At 43.3% G+C, this 11,316-nt stretch overlaps 1 protein-coding gene across 3 annotated transcripts; it reads right to left on the reverse strand.

Moving 5' to 3' along the window:
• Positions 1 to 879: 879 nt before the first annotated feature.
• On the reverse strand, positions 880 to 10,870 carry apoob (apolipoprotein O, b). 3 transcript variants are annotated; one of them, XM_080865704.1, is made up of 9 exons: positions 10,797 to 10,870; positions 10,364 to 10,474; positions 10,058 to 10,183; positions 7,471 to 7,503; positions 6,871 to 6,922; positions 6,650 to 6,745; positions 5,507 to 5,598; positions 1,682 to 1,771; positions 880 to 1,589 (listed from the first exon to the last, which is right to left on the reverse strand). In XM_080865704.1, exons 1-9 carry the CDS (start codon positions 10,812 to 10,814, stop codon positions 1,545 to 1,547), a joined length of 663 nt encoding a protein of 220 aa, XP_080721830.1. In that variant the 5' UTR covers positions 10,815 to 10,870; the 3' UTR covers positions 880 to 1,544. The 3 variants fall into 3 exon arrangements, with proteins under 3 accessions (XP_080721830.1, XP_080721829.1, XP_080721831.1); XM_080865703.1 differs by having other exon boundaries at positions 6,871 to 6,925; XM_080865705.1 differs by lacking the exon at positions 5,507 to 5,598 and having other exon boundaries at positions 6,871 to 6,925.
• Positions 10,871 to 11,316: the final 446 nt, after the last annotated feature.

The following is an 11,316-nucleotide window of genomic DNA, read 5'->3' on the forward strand; positions in this document are numbered from 1 at the left end:
TTGAGGGAAATATTAATTTGTTTAAAGCTTTTGCATAAAAAGAACTGCAATTGAGAGCAATTAAAGCCCCACCATCAGGCCCAAAATGATTATTTTCTGTATGAATAAATATGGAACTGCTTCAGTTTTATATTTGTCACATTTTATGGACCCGCCGAGAGCAGCAGGGCCCCAAAAGGAAACACAGAGCTGATTTTAGACAGAAGTGTAAACTTTGATCCGAGGCCTTTGATTGTTCAGCATCCCTGCTAAACATGCTGACGAGTCCAGAGTCTGCAGCCTGAACTCTCAAACATCAAAGGATCAGAAACAGACGGCCAGGAAACAGGAAACTCGTCCAGTAATAGTTTCCTCCGGAGTTTAATTTTAGAGTGAGAACTCAAACATCCCATACGGTCACTGTGGGCATTAGCTGGTCTTTAACCTCCCAGCACCAACAGTGTGAGAAAGAACAACGCTGGACAACGTCCAGGTCGTCCTCTTGGTTTTTCTGTTGTGCTTCTGTCGGTGGAGGCGAAGCCGCTAATTTACGTGGAGCTGTAAGTGACAGCTGTTCACTTTAAGGCTCACCAGCAGCCAAACGGATAACTTATTAAAATAAAATCCCCTCTGGACAGTTTCTATAAAGCAATTAAATGTACAGATGTGGTACAGATGTGCATGGGAATCCATGAGAGGTGACTAACCTTTAGGCCCAGCCTCTAGTGGACGTTAGAGGAACTGCACCGTTCAGCACTTTGTGTTGTCTTTGTGAAAACAGTGAGATCTATTTTTCTTTACTACAACATACAGGTGAGATTTAAGGATGTAATCACATAATAATAATAATTTAAATATGCATTTTTATGAGTAACTATCAAAAGAGAAAAATAAATGCAGTTTTAGTGTTAAATGCTGGATTTAATTACACATAATATATACAGTACAATGTTAGACATGGATATTATGCAGTTCATTAATACCTGAAGATGGGTGCACACAATAACACTGCATTAAATCAGGATTATAAGAATCACAGTGTGACCTGAATACTACATCGGGGACGACTTCATTCGTTTACATCCTCCTCCAGAGGACAGAGGCAAAGCTCTGGGATATATGCCGTCTAAGTTCACTGACATAAACAGTAAAAACTAAAGAAAGAAGTCGATCCCAGCTCAAACAGTCAAAATATTCAGTTTACTTCAAAATAGGAGAAAAGAAGAAGAAGTCATGACAGATATGAATAAAAATGTGTGTTAACGACTGATCGGACTGATCTGAATGCTGTTGTTGGCAGAGTTTAGTGGGTCTCTGTAGCAGAATGGGACGTTAAAGCACGAGGAAGTGTTTTGAAAGGTCACTGTGACCTGTTCTGTTAAACCGGAGGAGCTGAAGTCATCGAAGGAGAAAGAAGGAATGTTTACAGAGGAGGAGGTGTCCAGTGCAATGAGCCAAACTGCTTCTGGGAAGAGGCGGAGGTGTTTTGGAAAGATTCAAAGTGAAGCTCACATGTAACGACTGTCAGCTCTGGGAGGTACACAGGTGTTAGCGGCTCGCCGTCTTCAGCTGCTCGTGTTGCTGCCCTTCGTTTGCTCTTTCTTCTCAGGCTTCACAAACACACACACACAAAAAAAAACAAAAACGTCAGGAGATCAAAACAGCAAACCGAACACATGAAAAGCATCCGCCGCAGACTCACCTCCTTTTTGCCAAACGGTGGATTTTTCCACAGAGTCTCCAGAGCGGCGCGGCCCTGCTGAGTCCAGGTGTACGCCGAGTCTCGACTCACCTGCAGGAAACGCGAAACACATCAGCTAAACGCAGACGCACAGATAGAAAATGATCTCTGAAGCTGACGTTTGGTCACTGCTGAATTTTGTTGGAATTATAAATGGTAAATGGCCTGTTTTTGTACAGCGCTTCACTTAGTATAAAGGACCCCAAAGCGCTTTACACAACATTCACACACATTCACACACTGGTGATGGCAGCTACGTTGTAGCCACAGCTGCCCCTGGGCGCACTGACAGAGGCGAGGACACTGGCGCCACCAGGCCCTCTGACCACCACCAGCAGGCAACGGGTGAAGTGTCTTGCCCAAGGACACAACGACCAAGACTGTCCAAGCCGGGGCTCGAACCGGCAACCTTCCAATTACAAGACAAACTGCCAACTCTTGAGCCACGATCAATAACAAGAATATCAAATTTAATTGTAATACGAATGATTCATTAATGGTTTATTTCCAAGCTTCAGCCTTTACTGGACAGTTAGTGGGCAGGCCCACACAGGAAATGGTCCGGGACTCGAGCCTCTGATGTAAGCGTCACCTGCTCAGCCATGCCAGCTATGATGGTGCCCCCATCATTACCACTGAACTCAGAAAAAGAGCATTTCCTTGAATTATAAGTAAATTTCAAATAAATGATAAAAAGTGGGGATTTCAATTTAAGCTTCTGGTGTCGAGCTGAGCGAGATTCACAGTTCTGTGCTGAGTGCGTTCACACTCGTGCGCCGGTGTCTCTGCCATTAGCAGCGAAACTGAGCTCATCATGTCGTCCTTTGGTTAATATTTAACAAATGTTACAGGCACTGCAACTCAGGAAGGAGAGAAGACTTCACATCTGATTCAGAGGCTACACCAAGGTTATTACAGTGAACTTAAACCAAAGCTAGAGGGGAACATTATTTTTAACTGAAATCAAAATAAAACCAGACTTTATAAAAAGCAATAAAAGAACCATGACGACAAAGTATTTGCCCACTTCCTGATTTAAAAAATATATATTTGTCACACATTCACATTCAGATCAGCAAATGAATTTTAATATTAGTCAGATAAGAAAAGCTGAGTTAATACAAAAGGCAGTTTTTAAATGATAATTTTATTTATTAAGGGAAAAAAGTCATGCAAACCTACGCGGCCCTGTGGGAAACAGTAACTGCCCCCTAAACCTAATAACCGGTCGTATGTCTGTGAAGGTTCTCAGTCATCCTGGTCATCGTAGTCTAAGGAGCTTGGAAAGAAAAGCGTCTGAAGCTTCTTGGATGAGAGGTGAAACGTCTTCAAGCAACTTAAACAAGTCCAGATGCTTTTCTTTCCAAGCTCCTCAGACTAATAACAGGCTGTCCCACCTTCAGCTGCAAGAACTGCAGTCAGCCTCTGTGATACCTGACAGTGAGTTTGTCTACATCACTGTGGACGATCACAGTGATGTGAACAAACTTGGTCCACTCTTCTCTGCAGAATAGTGTAAATTCAACCACACTGGAGGATGTTTGAGCATAAACAGCCTGTTTAAGGTCACACCGATGATCTCAGTTTCAGTCTGGACTCCAAAGCCAGTCCAAACCTTTCATTTGATTTTTGACTCCAACGTTTGATAAACAGATTAATGCCGTCATCAAGTCCAGTTTCTTTCACCTTTGACTACTTACTAAAGTGAAGCCGTTCTCTGTCTGAGAGACTTTGAGAGAGCTATCCATGCCATCGTTTGTAATAGTTTTTACTCCGGTGTCATCAGTCAGTCGACTGCAGCTGGTCACTCGGCAGCAGAGACCACATATCTCCCATACTGGCATCCTTGCACTGGCTGCCAGTTAGCTTTAGAATTCATTTTAAGGTTTTATTATGTGTTTTTAAGGCGTTGCGTGGGTTTGCACACTCATACCTTTCTGATCTTTTGCAAGATCACTGAGGTCTGTGGATCAGATGCTCTCAGCTGTCCAAAGACCAGATTAAAGCACAGAGGACACCGGGCCTTTGCTGTGACTGCTCCTATATTGTTGAATCATGAACTCTGACCTTAAGTGAGGCCTGCAGTTCTTTGAATGTTGTTCTGGGTTCTATTGTGACCTCATGGAGCCAGGCAGACTGGCCACTACTGGGAAGGTATGATAGCTCTCCCAGTGGTTTACTGGAATCTCAAAGCCTGAGAAATGTAAATCTGATGGCTGTCAGTGACTTTGTCGTTTCTTTAGATCGTGACATGTGTTGCTTTTTGAGATCTTTAGGATGTTTTTTGCTTAATAAATTAAATCATCATTTAAAAACTGCCTTTTGTTTGTTGATCTGAAGCATGTACGTGCGACAAAAAGAGTTTTTACTTCCTAACGCAGCCCCAAAGGGATCTGCGTCTCCTTCCAGGATCGAACCAGGGATCGTTCACTTGTTTGTATTTTAATCAGCGAGACGCTGCAGCAGCTTGAAATAAGGACGTGACTTTCTGGAGACAACTTTGCGGTCGCTTTGCTTCCTGTTTAAACTTCTTCTGATCTGATACAAGCGCTGACACTGAGACTTTTTCTGCCTGGCGACACGACCTGTATCACCGAGGAGGAAGCAGCAGACTGGCCAGTATAAAAAGTGACATGGCTGCAGTGTCAGCGGTGACATCACAGATGGCGAGCGCAACATCAACGTGGTGAGCATAAACAAGGCTAAAGAACGATGTCATCCTTATTACTGGAAACAAAATTAAATTCATTGTCCTGGTTTCCTGTTTTCATTTCTGATTTTGAAGCTCAGCATCAGGTTTTCATGAATCTGAACGTCACTGGAAACATTACAGACATCCGAGTGGACTCCGACACACTTTTAAGTCGTGAGACCAGATGTTTTCACATCCTCACCGTGCCTCTGTTTCACTTCTGCATATGTTACAGCTGTGTGCATCTGCCCGGGTGTGCCTCTGTCTCGCTCTGTCCGTTCGTGTGAAGGAAACAAAGTGATTAAAACCACCCAAGTGGAAATTAGAAACACAATTCACAGCCCGGGCTTCCTGCACGGAAACACAACCCTTTCCGAACAGGAAACGAGTCACAGATCAAACACACAACGTGTTTACGAATGATCCCTGGAAAGATTTCATCTGGGATTCGTCCGTCAGAGCTGGGCTGATAAAGTTTAGAAAGTCAGGAGGTTAATTTCCTCCGTGGAACAAATTCCGGCAAAATTTATTTGTGGCTAAAAATTAAAATAACTGAAACAAGCAGAGGTGCTGGCAGCTGTTTCCTGACTGCATGTCAGCGCTGTGGGAAATATTAAAGAAAACTAAACCTGAGTTTGAATGTTTTTATCTGCAGCAGGTGAAGCGTTCACACTGATTCAAACAAAGTAAACACAGCAACAGTTGTTCCTCAGTGTGAAACAGAACTAATTTCATCACATTTATCATGTTTTAACAGTACGTGGTGTGGGCAGATGTTAGCCTCTGGATACGAGGACAGTAAGAGACTTAAATCAACCAGAAAAGACCAGGCGAGGGACTCTTGAGTGATCCAGGAGCAACAATCCTCCCCTATCAGCTCTAATTAGCAGCCACATGCATCTGTGTGATCCATCTGCAGTGCCGACACTTCTGGCTCCGAAAAAGCATCACGGACGAGGCTAAGACGTCAGAGTTAAGGCTACAAGAAGCCAATCAGGGTGTTTATGACCATCTTTTAGATACAGTCTATGTTTTTGTCACAAACAGTCACACTCAGATACTGTTCTGCTGTGTGTTAGCACATAAACACACACCTTCAACACGGTTGCAGCCTGCTGAGGGTAAAACATGGAGGCGCTCAGGGCCATGAGGCCAACTGGGAACACCAGCCGCTTCAGCCTGGAGCCTGGGAGGGGGGAGGGGGGGGGAGAGGGGGAGAGAGAGTCAGTCACCTTTTGTTCTGTTCCTCGTTACCTGTACACACTTTTTACTGGGTCACTGAATATCTCACTTCAAAGACAGAGCAGCTACTAATCCAGAGTAAATGCATGAGTGTGTGTGTGTGTGTGTGTGTGTGTGTGTGTGTGGGTTTACAGGCATGACTTTATAATGCTGATCTTCTTTATGTAACTGTGAGATTACAGCTGCAGGAGGTAAACATTAACTAACCGTGACCCAAAACCTGTTTTTTAATTAAAAATAAGATCAAAGAGACACAAAATGATGCTTTGTGTCTGGGACTTTATGAATGAGCTGTATTACTTGTGTATAACACAACATTAAACGTATATTGACCAACATAACATTGATTTAGGGTTGCAGTGTGCAGGACTTTTGCTTCTGTGCTGGAAGCCCTGCAGTCTGGCTGCAGGAAGCTGTTTAGCTCAAACCTGCAACATACACCCGATAGCTGGGTTTGATCACATTCACACCATAAACCAAACACACTGTCGTTTGTCTGGACCGAGACCACATCCTCCTGCAGAGGGTCTGTTTGGTCCTCACCTGAGTGAGACCACCGTGCTTACATCTACACAAATGAACAACAGCAAGGGGGAAAACAGACAGGAGTCTGCTTTAAACGAACGAAACATTTAAGTGTGGAAAAGCACGGCTACATGAACGAGGATTATTTTGCTCTCCAGCAGAGTTCACGGACACGAGCAGAGGAGATCCACTTTAATAATATTTATACGTTTGTGAGCAGCCACATAAGACACGATCTAGCAGCTTTAGATTAACACGTTTCCAAGCCTCCTCTCTGAGGGCGGACGGAGATTATCCCGGAGCTGCAGGGCTCCAAATGTATCAGCAGCAAAACACGGAGAAAAATGTGAAGAGACAGCACTTTGTCAAGGTCGCTTTAGACACATTTGTAAAAACCTAAACTGTAACACTCATTATTAGTCCCTCTGACGCGATTCATCAGTGAGAAAGAGCCGATGTTCCCACGTTACCTTTGGCCAAATAAAGTCCCAGGAAGCCGGAGAAACCCACCGCCGCCACACTGGGGTAGAGGTCAGGAGGAGGGTCACTGAGGAACTGGTACACGTCTGAAGGACAGAGTGACGGCGCTCAAAGGTTTTTAGGGAGATTTTAAATGTAATGTTCAAACACAAACAGGCTGCCACACACGCCTTCGTTAAACAGCTGATTAAAGTGACGAGCATTTCCTCACCTGTGACTGTCGTTACTGATGTGCCGATGACGGGCTCCACCCTCTGGTACACCTGCTGAGGTCCAAAGATCATCAGGTGGACCAAAAAGAAACGACACACAAGAGTTTGATAGTTTTGTTTTTAACAGCTATTTAACTCTTTAATTCACTTTCAGTATCAATATTTCTGTCAGGTTTTGGATTATTCACCGTTTTTTCCTCACTTACACACACTCACCTACAGAGCCGACGTACGTACAGGGTTCTTCATGACATACTGTTCTGACCTTTATATCCATGTTTCCTTTTAAAATTAGATTCTTTTATCATGTTTGTCTCATTGTTTTCAGCCTTGGTCTTTGTGTAATAATGTCTGGTATTTGTCCGATTGTAAGAAGTTACAAGGATCCAAGAAAAAGATACAACCCTGAACACGAGGCCCAAAGCCTCCTCAGGCTGGTTTCAGGTATATTTTTTATCTCTCATAAGGGCCAAATTTGTTTCAGGATCGTTTTCGATATTATACTTACTGTGCATGCTGTGAATATTTCAGCTCAGAAACAAATGAAACAATGAAATGTAACGAGAAAAATATTTTTACACGTTTCAGCATTTACTCACCTCCACTTTCTCCAACGCAGCTCGGCCAGTTTCCTGCAAAAAACAAGAGACACACATAAAGATGCTGAATTTCACTTGTTAATGGAGCGTTTTACTATTTACCAACAACTACAGAACAGAGACTTCTGTCTGATGGCAGGTTTGATTATTTCCTGTGTCACATGAAGAATAATGGAAGGAGAGACGAGGTTAATGAAGGATGGATGGAAGGATAGAAGAAAGGATGGATATACAGGGAGTGCAGAATTATTAGGCAAATGAGTATTTTGTCCACATCATCCTCTTCATGCATGGTGTCTTACTCCAAGCTGTATAGGCTCGAAAGCCTACTACCAATTAAGCATATTAGGTGATGTGCATCTCTGTAATGAGAAGGGGTGTGGTCTAATGACATCAACACCCTATATCAGGTGTGCATAATTATTAGGCAACGTCCTTTCCTTTGGCAAAATGGGTCAAAAGAAGGACTTGACAGGCTCAGAAAAGTCAAAAATAGTGAGATATCTTGCAGAGGGATGCAGCAGTCTCAAAATTGCAAAGCTTCTGAAGCGTGATCATCGAACAATCAAGCGTTTCATTCAAAATAGTCAACAGGGTCGCAAGAAGCATGTGGAAAAACCAAGGCGCAAAATAACTGCCCATGAACTGAGAAAAGTCAAGCGTGCAGCTGCCAAGATGCCACTTGCCACCAGTTTGGCCATATTTCAGAGCTGCAACATCACTGGAGTGCCCAAAAGCACAAGGTGTGCAATACTCAGAGACATGGCCAAGGTAAGAAAGGCTGAAAGACGACCACCACTGAACAAGACACACAAGCTGAAACGTCAAGACTGGGCCAAGAAATATCTCAAGACTGGTTTTTCTAAGGTTTTATGGACTGATGAAATGAGAGTGAGTCTTGATGGGCCAGATGGATGGGCCCGTGGCTGGATTGGTAAAGGGCAGAGAGCTCCAGGCCGACTCAGACGCCAGCAAGGTGGAGGTGGAGTACTGGTTTGGGCTGGTATCATCAAAGATGAGCTTGTGGGGCCTTTTCGGGTTGAGGATGGAGTCAAGCTCAACTCCCAGTCCTACTGCCAGTTTCTGGAAGACACCTTCTTCAAGCAGTGGTACAGGAAGAAGTCTGCATCCTTCAAGAAAAACATGATTTTCATGCAGGACAATGCTCCATCACACGCGTCCAAGTACTCCACAGCGTGGCTGGCAAGAAAGGGTATAAAAGAAGGAAAACTAATGACATGGCCTCCTTGTTCACCTGATCTGAACCCCATTGAGAACCTGTGGTCCATCATCAAATGTGAGATTTACAAGGAGGGAAAACAGTACACCTCTCTGAACAGTGTCTGGGAGGCTGTGGTTGCTGCTGCACGCAATGTTGATGGTGAACAGATCAAAACACTGACAGAATCCATGGATGGCAGGCTTTTGAGTGTCCTTGCAAAGAAAGGTGGCTATATTGGTCGCTGATTTGTTTTTGTTTTGTTTTTGAATGTCAGAAATGTATATTTGTGAATGTGGAGATGTTATATTGGTTTCACTGGTAAAAATAAATAATTGAAATGGGTATATATTTGTTTTTTTTGTTAAGTTGCCTAATAATTATGCACAGTAATAGTCACCTGCACACACAGATATCCCCCTAAAATAGCTAAAACTAAAAACAAACTAAAAACTACTTCCAAAAACATTCAGCTTTGATATTAATGAGTTTTTTGGGTTCATTGAGAACATGGTTGTTGTTCAATAATAACATTATTCCTCAAAAATACAACTTGCCTAATAATTCTGCACTCCCTGTAAGGACTGATGGAAGGAATGAATGGGTGAAAGATAGCAGGATCATGGATGTGAGGAACGAAAGAAGGAATGGAAGGACAGAAGTAAGGAAGCCAGGAAGCACAGCTGGTAAGAAAGGAGGAAGGAAGGAATGATGTCAGTAGGAAAGGAAGAACAGCAGGACAGAAAGAAAGGAGGATGGTTGGTAGGCTTAAAGGTGAGGAGGCACAGCGGTAGAAAGAAAAAAGAACAACAAGAGCAAGGGAGAGAAAAACAGAAAGAAAACCAAGAAGGAGATAAACGAAAGGAGAACAGAAAGCAAAGAAATTTCAAAGACAAGTTCCCAGGCGTCTCTCTGAAAGCAACCAGTCGTCGTCATGTCTTTGTTGCACGTCTTCACCTCAAGGCCACAAACCTCACAGAAACAGAAATGCCGCCTCCTCTGAGGCAACACGAGCTGTTTGGATTCAGTGGGAATGTTTCTGCAACAGTGGCAGAGAGGAAGAAAAAAGAATCCCACAATGTCCTTTATTAGAAAGAAAGCCACAGGCTCGTGGAGACTGTCAAGAACAACAGGAGCACAACAGCTTAGGCCGCATGACAGCTTCTCTTCCAGAAATACATCAGCACAAAAATCTATAAGAACACGTGATCTGCCACAGTCTGAAAGTATATAAAATCTGTACACACAGGTCAAATATAATTTAATATATAAAGTGCTGCTTGCTTTGGACAGATGTCCATGTTCATCATAAGGTTGACTAATTTTCTGTTTTTCTTGAGTTGTCCACCTGAGGTTAAGTAAACAAACCTGACACTGGCTCGTGTATGGTTCTGCCCATTTCCTCAGTGAGGCCACCCTCTGCTCCACCGGCCCGGCCTCTGGCTCTACGTACTGGGCCACCGCTGCTTCAGGGCTGGTGTACAGAGACGGCAGCTGAAACAAATACAGAGTGTGACCTTCTGAAGCTCTGCGATGCAGAAGCTGTCCCTCCAGGGTCAGCTCTTACTCTGATCCAGACCTCTGTGGCTGTGTGCACTACGTCGTAAACATGATGTAAACAAAGTCACAGACAAAGTAAAACAAAGTCTTTAGAAAGGCTCTGTCTGAACCCACCTCCTCGATGCTCAGAGGCGGCTGGCTGCTCTTCTTCTTCCCCTCACCTGCAGCCAGCACCGAGCCGCTCAGCAGGCCCGCCAGCCCCGGAGCCGCGGCACATAGCGACACCTGGCGGCAAACAAGCATAGTAAACACACCGGTTAGACACGCAGTGATACGATGGATGACTCTGGGGTGTCAGTTACACGTATTTAACACGAATTCAGAACACAAAAAGGAGTTTCGGTGTCTCCTCATGATTAATGGCTGTTTGTTATACGGAGGAGCTAACACAATGCTAAGGTTAGCTTTCAATTAGCCTAGCATCGTTTAACTGACTTTTCATTGTCGTTTTGTTTTTACAACCTCAAGTTTCGACAACATAGAGCCAGTACCTAAAACGAGATGACTTTACATGTGACAAACGATGAACACGATGAATAAAACTCACCAATCTAGCATATGACATGCTCCTTATTGGATGACTTTCGCTTTTCTACGGCAAGCCAGAGGAGTGGCAAGGAAAGAGGCGCATGCGTAATGCTCCAGGAGCCTACGATCGACATAAACATATTAAAAATATTTTAATTAATATAGGTACAATAAAATCGAATAAAATAAAACTAAGTAAAACCAAAATAACAAAATTTAAAAGTAATAATGTAAAAAACTAAACAAAATAAAATACTAATGGGTGGGGGAATCAGGGAAACACGCATCTCAGCAGGTGCCAGCACTCGATAAGCTCACTCCACCCAAGTCTCTTGCTTTCTGTCCTTATGTGTTGAACTAAAAATATAGAACGTCTTCAAGATAAATAACAAGTGGGGGTAAAATACTAAACTTATCTCAAGGACTGATACAGGTTGAGCTTCTGGGACGCCCACTTCTCCAGTTAGTTCCTAATTTTATGTTGTGATATATTTTAATAATCACATTTATTTACATCTATTTTTTTCTGTCAGTCTCAG

Source organism: Rhamphochromis sp. 'chilingali' (genome assembly GCF_963969265.1).
Source record: "Rhamphochromis sp. 'chilingali' genome assembly, chromosome: 18".
NCBI lineage: Eukaryota > Metazoa > Chordata > Actinopteri > Cichliformes > Cichlidae > Rhamphochromis > Rhamphochromis sp. 'chilingali'.

What these genes read in the sequence shown, in the direction of transcription:
- apoob (XM_080865703.1), bottom strand. An exon ending in CGCCTCTGAGCATCGAGGAG is followed by an intron (nt 10,184 to 10,363) that starts GTGGGTTCAGAC and finishes TATTTGTTTCAG; the next exon opens with CTGCCGTCTCTGTACACCAG. An exon ending in CACCGTTTGGCAAAAAGGAG is followed by an intron (nt 1,590 to 1,681) that starts GTGAGTCTGCGG and finishes GTGTTTGTGAAG; the next exon opens with CCTGAGAAGAAAGAGCAAAC.